Source organism: Hypanus sabinus, chromosome 20 (assembly GCF_030144855.1).
Source record: "Hypanus sabinus isolate sHypSab1 chromosome 20, sHypSab1.hap1, whole genome shotgun sequence".
In the NCBI taxonomy this organism is placed as follows: Eukaryota; Metazoa; Chordata; class Chondrichthyes; order Myliobatiformes; family Dasyatidae; genus Hypanus; species Hypanus sabinus.
In genome coordinates, this window is record NC_082725.1 from 20,352,057 (window position 1) to 20,373,077 (window position 21,021).

At 39.1% G+C, this 21,021-nt stretch overlaps 1 protein-coding gene across 1 annotated transcript in view; it reads left to right on the plus strand.

Moving 5' to 3' along the window:
• mrpl3 (mitochondrial ribosomal protein L3) overlaps positions 1 to 19,351 on the plus strand; it is a 62,923-nt gene extending 43,572 nt beyond the window's left edge. Inside the window, exons 8-10 of the mRNA XM_059945200.1 lie at positions 23 to 100; positions 1,452 to 1,529; positions 17,168 to 19,351. Coding sequence (XP_059801183.1) covers positions 23 to 100; positions 1,452 to 1,529; positions 17,168 to 17,320 — 309 coding nt within the window. The 3' untranslated portion in view covers positions 17,321 to 19,351. The remainder of the gene's footprint in view (positions 1 to 22; positions 101 to 1,451; positions 1,530 to 17,167) is intronic.
• The last annotated feature ends 1,670 nt before the right edge of the window (positions 19,352 to 21,021 follow it).

A 21,021-nucleotide genomic window follows, 5' to 3' on the forward strand; every position in this document is an offset into this window, starting at 1 on the left:
GTATCTGCTTCCTTGAACACAGGATCCTGCAAGAGTTTTTCCTGGAAAGAAAATGCCTGGAAGAATGGGGAACATCTACAGAACGGCTCATGGGCTGAAGGTGATAATTACTGAACTGAGATTAAATCAGAGAAGAGGAGGGTTGGGTTGCCCAATGATTATTTCAAGGGGAAGAAAATTGTCCATTTGATTGACATCTCTTAAACTTTTTGTCAGACTCTGATCTATCAGCTACCTTGTGATCATATCAAGATGCCTATTAAGCTTAAAGGAGGGTAACAGTCTCCGACAATTTTCAGTATACCTTCTCAAATTACAACTGCTATAGGTTTACTGCATTACTACATTCCAGGTTAGATGTTGAACTTTTTAATAATGTTATTATATTTTATTTAGTTCATTGTTCTTGAGATTCAGGAACAGGGGCTGGCTTTTTAACCCCAAGACCCTATTCCTCCATTCATTGAGATCGTGGGTGATCAGTAGCTTAATTACATATACTGTACCAAATAAGGCACAAGACATAAAGGCAGAATTAGGATATTTGGTGCGTCAAGTCTGCTCCATCATGACTGATTATTATCCCTCTCAATCCCATTCTCCTGCCATCTCCTGGTAACCTTTGACATCCTTACTGATCAATAACCTATCAACCTCCACTTTAAGTATACCCGATGACTTGGCCTCTATTCTGTCTGTGGCAATGAATTCCACAGATTCGCCATTAGATTCAGATGAAGAATAGTTTTACCTAAATTTTACGACTAGCACATTGGAGTAGTAATCCATAGACTGGAAATCAAATTCTACTCTGTGGTTTGGGACATGTAAATTCCAGTAGTTAAATATTTTCATCATAAAACCGAGTAATCAATGATGGTGACCAAGAAGTTTGTGGATTCTCCTAATGCCACCTGTTCCCTAATGTCTTCTGGAGACGAAGATCTGCCTACTTTATACAAAGTTGTGTATAATCTTCATTTCCTCTCATGTCAAGTGGAGAACTACAACATCCAATTAAAGTAGTTCATTGGCTTTGAAGCAGTGTGTGATATCAAGTAGTCGTGAATAGTGTCACATAACGCACCTATTTCATTGATACTTTCCTTAAGGTCCAAATTATTAACTCTGAAATGTCTTAATAAATAAGGAAAACCATATTTATTGGGCTTAGTCCAGATTTAATACTGCAGTATGAATTTCCCTAATTTTATAGAACATTTTAAGAGGCTTGAAAGTGAGGTGGGGGTGGGCAGATAAATGGAAATAATAGAAAATTCTGTAATCTCCAAATGTCAGTAACTGATAAATAGGGTTTCTTAGTTGTCAAAACAAACTTTCTAAAGTAGTTCTTACACAGTTTGATGGAAAGATATTTTTGCACGTGTTACCTCTTCTGCTTATCCTATTTCTGTTATAGATGGTTTACTGGGCTGCTTATATGTTTGTAGGTGTGGAGAGTAAATACAAAACAGAACATCCTATACATTCATGGTTCTGTTCCAGGGCACAAGAACTGCTTTGTGAAGGTAAGTGAGAAATATTTTATGATTTATTTCATAAGGAATTCTTCATAGTAGCAAGTAGAAGATGAAGGTAATATACAAGAAGAATGAAATAGCTTGAGGTTACTATTGGGTAGAAATTTCTCATGAAGTATTTGAAGTACTTTCCATCTTTGTCACAGAGCAATATAGCATAGATTGAGGCCTATTGTCTCAATAAATCTGTGTTGACCATGATGTCTACCCAGCTAATCTCTATTTCTTGTGTTTGCCCCATATCCCTCTTGTGTCACCTCCCCTCCACCTATCCAAATGCTTCTTAAATGATACTACTATACCTGTCTCAACCACTTCTACTGGCAGTTCTTGCCTTACACTCTGCATCCTCTGTGTGATAAAGCTGCCTCTTGGGTCCTTTTTAAATCTTTCCCTCCTTACCCTAAATCTATAACCCCTATTTTTGGACTCCCCTATCCTGAGGAAAAGATTGTTACCATTCACCTTATCTATACCTCTCATAATTTAAAACTTTTCTACAAGGTCACCCCTCATTCTCCTATGCCAAAGGAAATGGAGACCTTCCTTGGCCAACCTCGCCTTATAACTCAGACCCTCTATGCTGGCAACATCCTCAATATTTTTTCTGTACTCTTTCCAATTTAAGCATATCTCTGCTATGACATGGTGACCAAAACTGTACATGGTACCCCAAATTTGGCCTCACCAATGACTTCAGCAACTTATACAATGTCTCAACACCTATACTTAGTGCCCTGACTGATGAAGGGCAGCATGCTGAATGCTTTTTTCACCATGTGGTCTACCATTGATGCCGCTTTCAGCAAGCTATGCTCCTGTACTCCTTGGTTCATTACACTCCCTAGTGGCCTACCATCCATATTATGTTGTACACTGGCTTAACTTTACAAAATTCACCTTCCCTCACTTATCTACAGTATATTGAAATCCATTTTCCATGTGGTCCACTTCCCTAACTTATCAAAATCTGCATGTAATCTACCTTCATTCTCAGCAACCTCCTAATTTTGTATCATCCACAATCTTACTGATTAAGCCTTGTTCATCCATACTCAAATCTTTCATATAAATTACAAATAATCAAGTCCCAACTAGTCACCAGCCTCCATTCTGAAAAGCAAGCTTCCACCGCCACCATCTGCTTCCTACCCACAAGCCAATTTCCATCTTCCCTGCTCTCCCTGGACCTAAACTTCCAGACCAACCTAGCATGTAAGACCTTGTTAAAAGTCTTGCTAAAGTTCAAATACACATCTACTGCCCTTATCCTCAACTACCTTTTAGGTTACCTCTTCAAAACAAAACTGAACAATTGATCAAACACAGCTTTCCGTGCAGAATGCCATGCTGACTCCTGCTAATCAAACTCTTATCTATCCAAGTGTTGGTAGGTCCTGACTCTGAATACTCCTGAGTAATTTCGCCACTACTGATGTTGGGCTGACTGACCTGTAGTTCTCTGGGTTGTATTTGCTACCCTTCTCGAACAACGTTAGTTGACTTCCAGTCTTTGGGAACTTCACCAGTGACTAATGATGAAGCAAATATCTCTGCAAGGGTCTCCTCTCTTTCCTCTCTAGCCTCCACAAAGTCACTCCCTTGGGGTTTATCCATCCTAATGCATTATAAGGCTATAAACACCTCCTCCCTGGTAAAATAAATGTCTGCCAAAACATCTCCATTTGTTTCTGTTATCTATTGAGCAACCACAATTTTCTCAGTAAGTACTGAGGAGAAATTTCATTAAAATCCAACCTATTTCTTGGGGCTTAAGACATAGTTACCCCTGATGATCTCTGAGTGGAGCTACTCTCTCCCTAGCCACCCTTTTGCTCTTAATATAGCTATAGAACCTCTTAGAATTTTTTTTAACCTTACCTGCTAGGTCCATCTCATACCCTCACTTTGCCCTCCAGATTTCCCTCAGGGCCATCAATTAGGGATGATTTTTGTCATACAAACTAAGCAACTATTTGCAACTTGAGAAGGATATATCTCTATTATATGTGCCTTGTTTATAGCTACTAAGCTGTACAATTTTCCTCCCCATCCCTCTACTTTTCCCTGACACTCAGCAAGAGGTTTTGTTTCATTCTTCTTCTGCCCTTTCTGAGGAAAGGAATAAAGTATTATCATTGGTGGAGTCTGTAGTGCCTTAATTGCTTTAATTCCAATCAAAAGGCACATTAATGTGAGACAAATCTGTTTTCTTTACAATGGAGAACCTCTGGCACTGACTTTTCTTCCCACTCGGTACTCAGCATTTTGAAATAATCCATCTTAATGTAATATAAATTTTAAAAATAGTAATTTTACCAGATGTGCATACAGGATTTTTTCAAACAACAAAGTTCCTAATAACTTTTAGGATTTACTTGCCTTAGCATTTTGAATAGAAATCATCAAATAATTATACCAGAGCAAGCCAGAAAGGCTTCCTGAATGGAAGCTGCCTGAGTTGAAATAAATAGAAGAAACAAGCACTCACCCTGTATCCATTAATTTTCAAAGGGGATATTCATTATATATTTTCTGAAGTTTTATGATCTATTGTGTTAGTATTTTTCTGAAACATTCCATATATCACCTATGTGGGGGTAAAAATAGAAACGTATCATTTGGAATCTTTTAGATTCAACAAAATGAGATTTTTTTGACATTGTGTTTGTAAAAAATTAGTCTTGTTATGTGTTGGAAGAGGAATTGGTGTATACCCATGGATAATTAATTAACGATTTCTATCTGAAGTGCAAATACAAATAAACCCTAATAATTCTTGGAATTGTTATTGTTTGAAAGAAATCTATTTGCATCTGGCAAGATTACATTTTGGTACAAAGTGTGTGATAAAAATTCAAAGGATTATATCTTTCTATTAAACCTCATTACCTAAAGGTAATGTGGTGCTTTTGTTTATTCTGCAAAACCAAGGCCAGCAATTTGTTTATTTCAGATTGCTCTTGAGAAGAATTCTTTCATGCCAACGTCCTTATGATGAAAATATTCTGAAAAGCTGTAATGATATTGCTAGACCATTTTGCTGATAGGTTCAGAGGAAGACATTTTAGTAGTATCTTGACCAGGTCAGCATAACAGATTACTTTTTTAAGATCTGGGTTAGATTTTTATAACAGTGCAGAACTCTTTATTTTTTGTCTTAAATTCCACTTGGGAGCCCCTCGGTTTCTTTCTTGATCCTTCAACGAAATAACTCAGCAATTTTTTTTCTGAGCTTTCTAACTGAGTTGGTCAGAATTTATTACATTTTTCTATTTTGCATTTGGCTCGTAAGACCTCAGAATTCAATATTCATACAGTCAATCTGCAGAGTTTTTAAACAATCCATTTCCTATCAGACTATAATTTCCTGGTAATTTCCTTTCTTTGTTCTTGTATCATAAATTATTAACCTTGATTTTTACCTTCTTAGATGAGATCATTATTAATGCCTGTTTGTTATAAGTATAATACCTGCGTATAATTAAGGTGGATGGGTTTACTGAAGTTAGGCTAGCCTTTCTATGTTAATGTACTGAAATCCACAAATTACTGATAAAAATTAATAACTTTTTTAGTAAGTAGCAGATTTAATGAAGCGTGGAAGATTTTTTAAAGCAAAGTTTCTGCAGTAAATTATTTAATTTTAAAAATGATTGATATCTGCTTTTTTTCCAAATAGAAATTCCAAATGTATCTGTTCACATTTCCTGTTCTACATAGGCAAGGAGTTTTGAAAGCTTTGTTAGTAAGATTTTACTGAAGAGGTTTTTTAAATGGGGCAGCAACCTTAAACAATATAAAAGTGCTTGATTTATAAGTTAGTTTTAGTGACTTAAGTACATCACTTTGCTCATAAACATTTCAACCGAAGTACATGCAACAATTAAATATAGCAAGAAATGCTTTGACCCATTTGAAGTATCCATCACGGAAATGTATCAGACATTGCTTTGCTTCAAGGCAGAATCTCCAGCTAGCTTCTCTGACAGATTTGTTTCTAATTATTTCAGCAGAACTGAGCATGTTGTGTTCTCTGTTCAGCACTGTTGTGTATAGCTTCATTGACTTTGTGAATGCCTTTGTTTTCTTCCTACTGGTCCCAAGATAGATTGAGGAACTTTGAATCATAAACAAGAATTGATAGGAAATCTGCTTGGTTTTGATAGCTGGTATTTCAGGACATACATTTGGCTTTGCAATTATCACTTTTATTGTTTTAAAAGCAAGGCCAGTTCAAATAAGCAGAGAATTTAAAATTAAATGCAAGATCCAGCCAAATCTATTATTGAATTATTTCATTATCAATATTACAAACTGTTAACATAGGAGGTGGTATAGTTGTTTCACTGTTTATGCTAAGCATCTGTGTGTTTCTGGAGAAAAAAGACTCAAAATTATTCTCAACAGTATCCTTAATATTCCTTCTGTATTTTGAGGAATCGAGATAGAAATGGTGTACGTCTTCAGTGGTGCCTTGAATTATTCCATCTGTTCATCTGGGTAATAACATGCCACGATTGTATAAGCTGTTGGTGAGGCTGCATCTGGAATACTGTCTTCTGTTTTAGTCACCTTGCTGTTAGGAAAGCTGCCATAAGACTGTGCAAAGGATGTTCACAAGGATGTTGTCGGGATTCAGAGGCTGAATTGAGCAGGTTAGCACTTTTTTCATTGGAGAATAATCAGTGATCTTGTAGTAGTTGTCTGTCATTTCTGACAACAACAGAAAACTTGTTCGGGAGAGTTTTTAAAGTGGAAAATCCATTGCACTGGGGCAGTTCCACTCGCTTGACCTCAGAAGTCTAAGTCCAGTGGTACGAACAAGCATCACAAACTGGGGTCTTCCTCGGTTGCAGTGAATGACCATGACATTTTCTGTGCCTTTTCATGCATTTATCTCTCTGTGGAGTGTTGCAATGCTGCCTTCCTGGCCGTTGCATCTCACTGTAGATCTCATCCACCCAGGCAGTTGGCGCTTCCTTCATATGCTAGGACAGACATGTCCCCAACTCACCAGAGTATGTTCCTTCATATGCTGGGACTGACATGTCCCCAACTCACCAGAGTATGTTCCTTCATATGCTGGGACTGAGATGTCCCCAACTCACCAGAGTATGGGGCCGCTGGCTACCCTCATCTGGTTTAGCCCGCCTGTTGAAGCGGTGTGCCGGAATGTGGCCACTGTTGCATGTAAACAGCTGCTTGGAGCCACAGGTGAGGGCTGAGTGTCCAGAGGAGACCGAAGGTGAGTGAGCTGCCCCAGAATTGACATGACAAACCTCTTCATCAGAGGTCTACCCCTCCATTGACACCCCACACATAGATGTATATAAAATTATGAGGGGCATAGATAGGATAAATGTGCCGTCTTTTTCCCAGGATTGGAGAATCAGAAACTAGGGAGTATAGGTTTAGGCTGAAAAGAGTGAGATTTAATAAAATTCTGAGGGGCAACTTTTTCCACCCGGACCGCGGTCAGTATACGGAATGAGCTGCCAGAAGAAGTGGTTGAGGCCGGTACATTAACAACATCTAAAAAGTCCTTTTACAGGTATATGGATTGAAAAGTTCTAGAGCAGGGATTCCCAACCTTTTTTTTCTGCAGTGGACCAATACCATTAAGCAAAGGGTCCTTGGACCCCTAAGTTGGCAACGCCTGGTTAAAAGAGTATGGATCAAACGTGGGCAAATTGGTCTAGCTTAAATGGGAATCTTGGGCCATTTGGACTGAAGGGCCAGGATGACTCTACAACACCGAGCTCTGATTAAAAAGGTTTTTTGAGCGTCTGATGTTGAACATCTGAATAATGTAGCTTGTTCGTTGGAGCAGAGCATAGAGCTTCAGTGCTGGAGATCTTTGCTTTGGAAAGGACCATGGTGTTGGTTCGCTTAACCTGCCAGCATATCTGGAGAATTTTGAGGAGGCAGCATTAATGCTTCTTCAATGGCTTGAAGCATCTGCTTTTCAGGTAGTTCATGTCTCAGTGAGTACAGGAAAACAACTTTTATTGCTGATACATCCAGAGCAATTTGTTGGGTTCGATATTTTGATCTTCAGAAGCTTTATTTCTGAGACTACCAGAGGCTGTGCTGGTTTGCTTCATTACCAATGTCTGATCTCACTACAAAGTAAATCAGGAGATATGGGAAGTATTTACAATTTTAAAAGTAAACAAAATCAAAGAAATTTCAGATGCTGGAAGTTGTGCAACAGAAGCAGAAAATACTGAAAACACTTAGCAAGGCAGACAATATTTGTTGGAAGCAAAACAAATTAAATGATATTTTTTTTCTGGTAAGGCCTGTGATCACATTATGTCTGGATATGATACCTTGGCATGAAATTAAAAAGTGTTTTAACTCTATGCCATTTATCCAGAAAATGTTTTTAGCTTTATTGATGATGGGTTTGGATTCAGGGTTTTGTTTGCCATTTAAATCTGTGAACCAGAGAAGTCACTTTTCAGAGATCCTAGCTGCATTCCAGAAGCTATCATTTGTATTTCTGTTTTAAAAAAATGGAGAAAATCAACTGTTTATTGATTGAAGGTGTGGTGATGATTGCTAGTGCCAATAAGTTTGATGTGCTCAATTTATCCCCTAATATTCTGGTTCTTTGCTGATGGTTTATGTTGGGCTTTTCTGCTACGGACAGTTCAGCACTTAGAACAACTTTCTATTGTATTACAGACAAAGAAATTGTATTAATAGTTTGCACTGAGGCTACTTAAAGGTTGATTTGAATGTTTTTGCATCAGTGTAGTCTTTCAGAATAATTCTTGGCATCTTGTTGGATCTTAATCAAAATGCGTGGTGAATGTTGCAGTGGGTGATGAAAACTGAAGAGGGATATCGTCGGTTTGATCAGGGAAAAGGAGGAAGTGCAAGTCAGATATAGGAAATTCAGATACATTTATTCTATGTAACTCAAAACATACAGTGAAAAGCATCATAAGGATGTGCTGGGGACAGCCTGCCTGTGTCACACATTCGAACACCAACATAGCATTGCCCAGAATGCTCAGTGGAACAGCACAACAAACTGGAACACAACAAGCAACAAAACAACAATAAAATGGGTCCCTTTATGCCCTCACACAGACAAACAGTTCTCCAACCCCATTACAAGCCTCCGGGCCTCCAGTCCCCAGGCCTCGGCCATCAGGCATGGACTTCTAGACTCTGGTTGATCTTTGATTTCAACCCCACTGTAGCCAATGACGGGACTCTGAATGCAGGCTTTTTGACTCACTGGCCCCCATGCCTTCTGCTTGCACTGATATCTTTTTGGTATCAAAAAGATCTCTTGATGTTTATTAGGGATAAAGGAGAGAACTAAAGAAGGAAATCAGGAAAGCAATAAGACTATAAATGACTTTAGCAAGGAGGATTAGGGAGAATACTTTATTTTTATAAGGTATATAAGAAGGAAGAAGGCGGCTAAGGAAATATCTATTTGTGGAGCCAAAGCATATGAGTGGGGTCCTCAATATATGCAGTCGGCCCTCTGTATCCCCGGATTCAACCAACCACAGATAGGGGAAAAAAACAGAAGTTCTCTCTCCAGCACTCGTCGTTTGAGCATTGTTCATCTCGCGTCTCTTTCGGTAGCAACTTGTGTTGTGTGCTTTGTTTCTGTGAAAAAACAGCTCTTAAAAAGCAATTAAGTGGTCAAAGCAATTCCTTAAAGGCTAAGAGGGAGCATAAAGAACTGTAATCTAGAGATGATTAAAAGTATTACTCGTTGTTTGAGCATTGTTCGCTTCACATCTCATTCGTTTGCTACTTGTGTTCTGAGCGAGAGGAAGGAGTTTAAGGATAGTAAGGGATGGCTGGCTAGCTAGATAAAGCAGTACAGCCTCAAGAACTTAAAGATCACGGGAGAATAGGCATCGGTTGATGCCAAGGCAGCATCAGCGTTCCCTGAAGAGCTACGATGGTTGCGTCTGTACTGAATGTGTACAGACATTTTTTCTTGTCATTATTCCCTGAACAATACAGTGTAACAACTATTTACATAGCGTTTACATTGTATTAGGTATTATAAGTAATCTAGTGATGATTTATAGCATAGGTGTCAAACTCAAGGCCCGCGGGCCATATCCGGCCCGGCGTACAATTATATCCGGCCCGCAAGATCATTTTAGATAGATCTATTATTTTAATTATTAATGACCCGGCGATATGAAGCCTATGATTGTAAGTTAATACCAATCATAAAAATAATGCTTGTTCAGCAGTCTTCTTCATAAGAAACGGAATTTGTGAAGTGAAACACTTTGTAGTTATAGCAGAGACTGAGACACATGAGAACAGGCTGAAAAAATGGAGGCAATGAAAGCTGCGTTCGCACGCGCCCGACTGATCCGGCCCGCATGAAGCTGCATTTTGCCCAATCCGGCCCGTGACCTAAAATGAGTTTGACAGCCCTGATTTAAAGTATACAGGAGAATGTGCTTAGATTATATGCAAATACTTCGCCATTTTATATACAGGACTTGAGCATCCACGGAATTTGGTGTCTGCGGGGCGTCCCAGAACCAAACCCCTGCGGATATGGAGGGCCGACTGTACTTAACATTAGTACTCAAGAATGATGTGGAGGGTGGAGAGTTAAGGGAGTGGAGAGCTGATAAGTATGTATGAGGAAGGAGGAATCATTAGATGTATTGAATGCACGTTGCAGTGGATAAATCCCCAGTGTGGGATCTATCACAGGATGCAATGGGTGAGATTCGTGAGACTCATACGGAGATTTTTGAATCTTTATTTGCTACAGGACAGGCACTGAAAGATTGGAGGATAGCCAGTGTTGCTTCCAAGGGCAGAAAGGATAAATCTACTTTAATAATTATTTCTGTTCACTTGGTTAGCCAGGGGTAAGGATGAGTCAGCATGGTTTTGTATAGGGGAGATCATGTCACAAATCTGATTAAGGTTCTTGAGGAGTTAGTTAAGAAATTGATGAAGGCAGTTTCGTAGATGTGAACTTCAGTACGGCCTTTAACAAGGTCCCTTGTGGTGAGCCGATTTAGAAGGTTAAAGCACAAGCAACTCTGAGAAATATTGGCAAACTGAATGCAAAATTGTCTTGGTGGTAGAACACACAGAGTGTGGGTGTTTTTCTGACTTTTTTGGAAGTCTGTATCCAGGGATCTTTGCTGTTTGTAATAAATATAAATGAGTGAGAATGTTGGTGTTCTTGTTAGTTACTTTGCAGGTGACACAAAATTGGAGTCGTGGGTAGGAAAGAAAGTTGTCTAAGATACTGTAGGATGTATAATCAGCTAGAAGTTGGATGAGCGGTGGCAAATAGTATTTAATCTAGTTAAATGTGAAGTGATGTGAAATGTAAGAAATAAAGTAATGCATTTTGGAAAGTCAAATTCTGGTGGAACATAGAGGAAAAAGCAACTCCTCAAGAGCATTGATGTAAAGAGAGACCTTGGGGCACAAATCCATAGTTCCTAGAAAATGATGATACAGGTTAAAGGGATAGTGAAGAAGGTATTTCGTATGTCTGCTTTCATGCTGAAGAGACTCTCCAGAATGCTGCCTGGAATGGAGAGCTGTAATTATCAGGAGAGGTTGGATCGGCTCAGTTTAGTGAAATGTAAGAGACTGTTGGACGACCCTACAGAGGTTTATAAAATTATGAGGGGCATAGCTAACATAGATAATCTGAGTATTTTTCCCCAGGGCAGGGGACTTTAGAACTACAGCAAACAAGTTTGAGGGGAGAGTCCTGACGTAGGGTCTTGGCCCGAAACGTCGACAGTGCTTCTCCTTATAGATGCTGCCTGGCCTGCTGTGTTCCACCAGCATTTTGTGTGTGTTGTTTGAATTTCCAGCATCTGCAGATTTCCTCGTGTTTGAGGGGAGAAACTTAAAGAATTGCATGGTAAGTTTTTCACACGCATTTTGCAGGTTATCTGAAATGGGCAGCCAGAGCAGGTGGTATCACAGATATAACTACAACACTTAAAAGCCATTTGGACAGATACTTGAATAGGAGAAACAGGGTGGGGTATGGCCAAAATGCTGGAAGAACTCAGCAGGTCAGGCAGCATCTATGGAAATAAATAAACAGTCGAGGTTTTGGGTCAAGACCTTTCTTCAGGACTGGAAAGGAACGGGGAAGATGCCAGAATAAAAAGCTGGGAGGGGTGGAGATAGCTAGAAGGTGATGGGTGATGCCAGGTGAGTAGAAAAGATGGATGGCTTGGAGAGGAAGGAACCTAATAGGAGAGGAAAGTGAATCGTATGAGAAAGGGAAGGAGGGACCCAGCAGGAAGTGATAGGCAGATGAGAAGAGGTAAGCGATCAGAGTGGGGAATAGAAAAAGAAGGGAAGGGAAGGATTCTTTTTACCGAAAAGGAGAAATCAATATTCATTCCATCAGGTTGGAGGGTACCCAGACGGAATATAGGGCATTGCTCCTTCACCCTGAGGATGGTCTCATCTTATGCACAAGAAGAGGCTATGGACCGACATGATGGAATGATAACGGAAATCTTAATTAAAGCATTTGGACATCGGAGTTCCGCTTTTGGTGGATGGAGTGGAGGTGCTCAACAAAATGGTGTCCCATCTACGACAGGTCTCACCAATGTAAAGGAGACTGCATCAGGAGCACTGGACATAATAGACAACCTCAGCAGATTCATAAGTGAAGTGTTGCCTCACTTGGAAGGGCTGTTTTGGGCCCTGAATGGAGGTGAATGGGCAGATGTTACACTTTGGTGGCTTGCAGGGGTAAGTGCCGGGAGGGACGAGTGCATAAGGGAATCATGGAGGAAGCGATCCCTGCGGAAAGTGGAGGTGGCGAGTGGAAATAAAGATATGTTTGGTGGTAGGATCCCTTTGGAGATGCTGTAAGTTGCAGACGATGATGTGTTGGATGTGGAGGCTCATGGGTGGTAGATAAAGACAGGAGGACAAACATATGTTCGGAAAATGAGGAGATGTGGGTGATTGCAGCATCAATGGTGGAGCAAGGGAAACCCTGTTCTTTGAAAGAGAATTTCCTGGAAAGGAATGCCACTTCCTGGGAACAAGTGCGTCAGAGACGATGGAACTGAGTAAAGGAAATAACATTATTACAGAAGACAGGATGGCAAGAGCTATAGTCAAGATAACCATGGGAATCGGTAGATTTATAAAAGATGTCAGTCAACAGTTTGTCTCCAGAGATCAAGGGGAGGGATGTGTCAGAAATGGACCAAGTGAATTTAAAGGCAGGGTGAAAGTTAGAGGCGAAGTTGATGAAATTGATGAGCTCAGCATGGGTGCATGAAACAGCACCAATGCAGTTGTTACCATAGCAGAGGAAGTGTTGGGGTGCATTACTGGGGAAGGCTTAGAAGATGGACTACTCTACATAGCCAGTGAAGAGGCAGGCATAGCTAGGGCCCATGCAGGTGCCCATGGCTACCCTCGACTCAGGCAAAAAAGGGAGAAGCCGAAGGTAAAATTGTTGAGGGTGAGGACCAGTTCTGCCAGACTATGGAAGGAACTGGTTGGTTCTTTTTTTGAGAAAAAATCGGAAAGCTTTAAATCCTTCTTGATATGTGGGTGGGGGGGGGGGGGTGGTAGAAGTTCATAGGAACTGGACATCCATTGTGAAATGAGGTAGTCAGGGCCAGGGAACTGAAAGTGAAGTGTTAGAATTGTAGAATGCATCTTTGACATTGTTAGAAATCTCTCAGTTGATTAGCAATCAGAAAAATTAGTTCCCTTTCAAACATGATTTCAAGCTGACACTGGAAAAATCTTCAAACAAGATTGTAGCTGCAAGATATTTACACCCTTGAACATGTTACATATTGTACATTGATATGAAAGAAAGAATGCTTTTTTCTATTTCCACACAAATTATATGAAGTCTTTAAGGTGTTTCCTAATTTACATTATCCTGTTTGGGTGTTATATAAGTTTTTCTCCATTATCCTTGATTAATAAAGATACATTAATTATTGTAAGTAACCATCTAATGTCTTTTGGGTGTTGCAAAAATCTTTATTTAAATATAAATCTGCTAAGATTGATTTCTCCTAATCTATGGAAGCCATATACCCAAGAGCCCAGAAGCTAAGAATTTCTGTCTTAATTTGTGTAATCAGGTCACTTATAGATCAATAATTGCATAAGCTATCTATGTGTCAGATTAAATCAATAAACCAATCCACCGTAGCTGATTTTAACACTGCAGAATCAGTTAGTTTCTATCTTGTAGAATGTATTTCTGTTGAAACCCAGTGAAAGCCACTGGGCTTTGTGTATTTGAGATTGCTGAGTTTAGGGTGTAGCTTCCAATGTATTATGATTTTCCCTCTAGTGGACACCATATTTTATCCTTTCACTGTTTTCTCATTTATAATTACTGTTATTCAGTCATTGGAAGAATGATGCTTTGAAATAACCTGTGTTAAATATGAGAATGAGTTCTAGTGGTGAGTATAGAACAGTTTATTGTTTGTGAGTGTCCCATCACGTATTACACTGGTAGTGTCGTTGACCTTGCCTTTTGTCACATGGATTAGGAGGGTCTATAAGCATCAACAAAAATAAAGGATTTATATTTTCATCTACGAAACGAGAAGTAATTTGTGATAGATTGGTGGTAATGCTGCACAATTCTCAGGTCCAGGTTTCTTGAGGACTCTTGGCCAAGTAATAGGTCCACTCTTAACATTAACACTGTTTTATTGGATGGATGTCTGAAATCTTTGGATGAAATTAATTATATCATTGCAGAATGTTGCAGAGAGCTATCACAGTTAAATGAAAAATATGCAAAATAAATAATTCATTCAGAGACAGAAAAATATTGTTCTCTGGTGCAGAATAATTTGAGCCATCTGTTTATATTTAAGAAGCAAGATATTTCATATATTAATCATTATACATATAAAAATACAAATGAACTTGTTGCATTGGAAGCTTGCAATATTTTTGTAACGGCAATATCCAGCTGTATTTGTGCTACTGTTACTACTGGAGGTATCTTTTGACTGATTCTGTTTACAACTAGTCATTTTTAAAAAATGACCTCCTGCCTGCATGACTTTGCAGTCAGCAGTGAGTCAACTGTGTTCTTTCTTGCCTGTGTTTGTTCGCTTCTTACCTACAGAATAGAAGTCACCCTGCTGCAGTTCTCCTGGCAGAGATTTGCTGCCAGAAGTCAGCTTCAGTAAAGCAAAGCAAGACTCTTAAGTGGCAGCAGGGCTATCTGCTGTGTAAATAACATCATCTGTAAGGGGAATGGCACAACATGCCCATCTAGAAAACATTTGGAAACATTCACGTGCCATGGTAGCATAGTGGTGCTATGTAAAACAAAAAGTTTAAGTCTATGCTTAGTTTAAGTCCCTTACAGGCCTTCTCCTTTGAAAGTGATGGACCACATCTAACTTTGCACAGATTATTTAAATGGATTTCTTGCTTTAAGTGTTGAGCAACTACCACAAGTTAGCATTCCAACACTGTTCTTCATCTGACAGGAGAAGATTTTGTAGAAAAATGCCAATGATATTGACAATAACTCCAAAACTTGTGCGTGCGTGTCAGGTTAAAAAACGTTAACAGTTATGTGAGGAGTTGCTGATTTCCCCTGTGTATTCAGACCTAATTTTTATTTTTTGCAGGAAAGGTAGTGTTCATTAATGGAAAAAATAATCACATAGAAGTTGCATAGACACCTCTTGGTCACTGAGTCTGCAACCTGCAATTGTCATTATTATGTGTAACAATGCAGTGTTCTATTTATACATCCCAGAGAAAAAATCATTTTATAAGCATTTTATAAACTTAAAATCATAGGCTTTTGAAGACCTGTATATCTTTTTAATCAGTGTTAAACATTGCAGTGTTTTATCCACCATACATTGTTGTTTCCCTTCCATGCAATGGTAAGAAATTGAGGCAAGGATTATCACAATGGTTGGCCTTGTTTTCTTCACTCTTCACTTTGATGCAGTAGACCTCATCCTAAAGTTGACCCACTGGTGGTGTAACTCACCATGACTGTTTCTGCATCTTGATTCCTCGTAACTTCCTTGGCTCTGAGTAATTTGGTTTTCCAGAATTGTAAAAGTATGCACCACCATTTCCCAAGAAAGAGAGAGTTATAATATATTTGCATAATGAACTCCTAGGTTTGAAAGCTTAGGTCTAAGTTGCAAAGAATCAATTGCCCATCTGTCCCTTTCAGCAATGATCTTGTCATAGAATAAAAAACAGTAGAAGGATTGGAAATGGTCTTTAATAATGGAAAAACCGTTTAAAGCAAAAATGAACTTCTCATTTCTTCACTGTCTTCATAAATACTGTTGCATTTTTGCATACAGAAGTTACATGTGATGCTTGGACAGTTTGATTCAGAATTGGCTTGCCCTTAGAAGCCAGGATAGTGGTTAAGAGGACCTATTCTGGCTGGTAGTCTGTGACTCAAAGGGTTCTGCAGGAATCTGTATCTGAACCTCTGCTGTTTGTGGTTGGATGGGTTAGTAAGTTTTCATTGCTTAGATTGGCTCCCTTGAGTATAGCGCAAAAGATTGTCAAAGGATACCGTAGATTGTGGTCCATTTGCAGAGATAAATGGATAAATGGCAGATGGAGTTTAATCCAGCCAAATGTGAGTGTTAATACCAAGATCTTTAGCGTTGCTGAAGACCATAGCTCCTTGAATGTGGTTGCAAAGGTTGATAGGTTGGTACAGAAGGCATAATTTATTAAAGGGTGATGCTACAGGCAATGCAGTAGAGGTGATCAAGAGTCCTTTGGATAGGCATATGGATGTGCAGCAAATGGAATGAAATGGACATTGTGTAGACAGAATGGATTAATTTGGGTAGACATTTAGTTACTAGTTTAATTAGTTCATCACAACATCATGAGCCAAAGGGCCTGTTCCTGTGCTTTATGCTGTAAATCCATTATGTTGCTAGCAGTATAAAGGCAGCATGTTCAAATGTTGTTGCTGGATTAAGATGCCACATTGTGTTTAAAAACTACGACACAATAGTTTTTTATATAGGAAATAGGTTTTTAACATACAGTTCCCTAAGGCTTTCAGAATTGTCCTATTTCTGAATTTTCACACATTCATTCTAAAAACAAAAAAATCTTGACAAGTGTGTCCATCCAGACCTGTTAATAGTTGTTTACTAGATCTACTCCATCGTCTAGCCTTAGATTCAGATGGTGAACATTAAGAGGATTGTGCTGGAGGAACGGCCAGCATCAGTAAAATTAAATATTTTGCATCAACTGCAGAGATTTTGTAAATGGAATAAATTTTTGGAATATTATTAAATAGAAGTTGGGATTTTCCATTCTAGGACTGCATCAGCACTTGTAGTGGCTCCAAAAGTCCTTCAGCATCTATACTGTTTGCCCATACAGGCAAGTACCATAATGCAAAATGAGAACACAGCAGGTGTTGGATATTTAAAGTTTGGAAAATCTAGTAAAATTGGTGATAGTTTCTCAAGATTAAAAACTTTCCATAGCAATCAGTCTTATGGTCAGTGTGAAATTGTACTGTATGTTTTTGTTGCATTAATCCATTATGTCTGATTAAAAACCAGATTGGTTTTACAATATGTTTTGTTTTAAACTAGGTCATTGATTCTGGGTTGCCTAACCTTCAGGAACATAATAAGAATCCACCATTTCCAACTTACTTTGCTGATGATGAAAATGAAGAGCTGCCAGAAGACCTGTTTGATGACGAGATGTTTCAGTTCTCTGAGCCCTCAGTTAGTGTTGCCTAATGTTTGAGATGTTCGAAGTGTCATGATGTCAGGCCGAGCTTTAATATCCTAACTTGGCTGTTTCATCCAGAGCTGGGTTTACTCCCAATATCTGGGTTTATGCCAATTGTCTTGTTTCGTCGTGAAAGATGGAAGTAAATTTTAAACCAACATATCATTGAAGAATTAAAATACATTGAAGACACAAAGTAAAATAAGTATTTCAAAGCCACTTCTTGTGTAATCTTGAAATAAGAAATGGTCATTCTACAAACCCAGGACATTCCATTCTTTTAAGAGATATGATTTGTGGCACATCTTACAGGGAGGCATTATGAAAAGAAAAGGAATTATGCAAAAGCAGTTATTTTAATTCATTGAAACCCTGCTATGGAGTGCAGAATTCATAACCTTTTCTAGGTTTATTAAATAAATGCATCTGATTTTCACTTAAAACAGAGAGAATGGTTGTGAGGAATGTATCCAGTAGAAAGAGTATATGAAATAAAGTATTTTTTACAAAATCATCATTCCAGGTATTTTGATTGATGTTTAAATTATTTCACAATGACTGCAGGATGATACTATTTTGTTGCCAAAAAAATCTTTTGATTCATATCTGGTTTTGGCTTGAGTTTGCTAAATTAGAAAGGGAAGTAATATTACAGTTTTTCTGAGTTGTCTGGTCCCTCCAATCAAGCCAGCAGTGCATGTGGTCAATTCTAAGCTCCATCTGAGCAAAACAGCAACCTCCTCAGCATGACAGTTAACTATTTCTCATTGCATGTACACCAGTCTCAATTGCTAATGAACCTTTTGCAAAACATTTGACACAGCAGTCATTAGAAGACAGAAAAATCAACTGTAAGTGACAGGTCGGGCAAAATACAATCAAATGCCCCCAGATGACATCAATCAATCTCTAAGTAGCTCCATTTTGCAAGCTCTTAAGCTATCATTGCATGTCAGTTGATGCACCAATCAGCACATACTTACTTACTTTAAAATATTGTTGGTAGTTGTCATTTTACTTGAACAAGGAAAAACAAAAGTAGAGGACATCAAGAAGCCTGACAAGGCAAGAGGAAGAGTATAGACACCCGCCAGTGAGGAAGGGGAAGAGTACAGATGTATGCTGAAAGAGCTGATGGAAAAGAACGGGGGTCTCTAACGACGTACAAGCAACCATTGTTGACCATTTTCTAAACCTTGGTCTGTGCATGTGTGAGGTTAGTCTGAGGATGCAGCCTAATGTGTCATGTTCATGTGTGGCATCAATTAATCAGACATTCGAGAATGAGATCAGTAAGACGCTACATAGCAAATTTACACCTATATGTTACATAAGTTTGAGCTCCAACTATACAGTAAAACAGCATGGTTTTCCCTCTACAAATAGTGCACTTCATTGTGATTACAGAGGACAATGGAATTGGAATCCAGTGCTGGCTTCAATATTTTGAAGACAAGGAGATGATAGACAAATGTTGTAGGGCAAAGGTTCAGGTACCATGCAGAGTGATTCAATGTATAACTATGCATGCAACCACATCAAACATGTGTTCTGGCATGCATCCCAATGATTGGGCCATATAACACCCCACACCTTAACATATTCCTTGATGGTCTTTACAGACAATGCTTAGTGTCCAAGGAGAAACAGACTGCCAGGATCAATGGCCTATATGATTTCATCATATGGGACAAGGTATCCTCCTCCATACTCACCATTCCTCAGCCCTATTGAGTTTCTTTCATCCTGGAGATGAAAGGTCTATGACAAGCATCCTTACGATGGATGCTTGCTGAGTAATCACCAGGTCAAACTGTCTGGTTTAGTTTAGACATTCCCGGAGGTCTTTTCCCCCAGTACATCATTGAGGAACACATCTTTGTAACGTTGATGAAAACGTAACCCAACATTAGGGACAATAGATGAGAGATGATCATTATTGTATTTCTGTTATCAAAGATGTATGATTTTTTCTAAAGGTGTGAGCAATTTCGTCTTTGACTTCAATGACAGATAATAAACTGCTGAGATTACAGTGAGTGAGTTTTCATTCTTGAATCTTCTTCTGTTTGACCTTCAATGTTCTTATTCATGGTTGGAGTTGTAATCATTATATTTACAATAATTGACTGAATGTCCTTCTCTAGCATTATACACAGTAAGCAAAGCCATCACACTGTATGACTGACTACACTGTAATGTTATGCCTCAGTAAGAAGGATGGTCTGTACTTTGCCAGTGGTTGCTCATATGTGTTAGTGGTGCAATGTTGTGTGCTACTGTTTTAATTGAATTATTCACTTTTGCTTTAATCATTTATTGTTTTGATTGGCTTAGTGCATTTTGTAGTGAAAGTGAGGAGTCTTGCAAAAGCTGTTGGTGTTTTGCAGGTTCTGCCGACTGATTTGAGAATGTGGCTACTGTTCTGACCAGTATGGTTTAACCGACAAAGAATAACTGTAAAATTAAAGTTGGCTTTGCATTGAATTTTGTATAGAAGTTCCACAGTTAGGCCAAATATATCACAAAACGATTATTACTGTATGAGATGTTAGTTCAAGTTATTAGCAGGGAATGTATACTGTGTACAACCTGAAATGCATGTCTTCGCAGACATCCGCGAAAAACAGAAGAACTCCAAAATAGTAACAGAAAAATATTAGAATGCCAAAGCTCCCTCTCTGCCCTCCCCTGCGTAAGCTGCAGTAAGCATCAAAGAATCAACTTCTCCCTGCCCGTTTCAACAAAAAGCCCCGGTGACCACCATCCACCAAGTAACAGCAAGGTACTCAGAGAGACCACGACAGAAACTATTGTTTACCCAACAGTTCAAGGCTTCCTCTCGCTCACTAAAAAGGGACAGAGAGATAATCACCCATTTTTCACAGCGAAACGGGAGACTAACCGTTTCTGTTATGGTGTTACTGTCTGCCCCGTCACTTTCTATTCTGAGATTCCTGACTAGAGAATTGGCAGCAAACTCTCTCCGCATCGAGAGAGAGAGAGTGAGTGTGTGGCTTCTGAGCTACAGAGACCTCCATCCATAGATCTGCTGCAGCAAAATCCTGATGTTCCATCTCCCGAAGCGGCTCAGTTGGTAACACCAACCCGGAATTGGTCGTCCGTGGGACTGCACTCCAGAATCGCCATCTTTCAAGCTGCTCCTGGAGAACATCTGAAAATGGCCTACAAGCTCCAGGAACAGGAATTCATCCATCTTAAAAAAATTTGAGTGCCACTTGCAGATCAGGACCTCAATAGAACCCCAACCACCTTGAAAAGGAAACCAGGACCTTTAAAGAGAGGAATTTAAGCTGTTTCAGCAGATGAGCTCGAAGAGGCAGCCACATAGCACCATCTTGACTCCAGACATTAGATCTACAAAAGCACTAAGTATATTTCAACATAAACTGTTAATTAAGTAGCAGCACCTTTTTTAAAAAAATACCTTGGGATTCTTCACAGATGTGCTCTCAAGCATAGCAGTAGTTCTTGGAGGAAGAAAGAGATTGAGAGGCATAGTAGTTAGGAGAGGGAATTCTAGATCCTAAGCCTTGATACTTAATGGTCAGGCTGCCAATGTGAATTGAATAAGGATGGACAAAGGATCAGAATAACAGGTGTGCAGGTATCTCAGAAGTTTTAGGGCTGCAGAAGGATTCAGAGAAATGGAGGACAAAGATCACTGAGGCTTTAAAAAAGAGGGGAA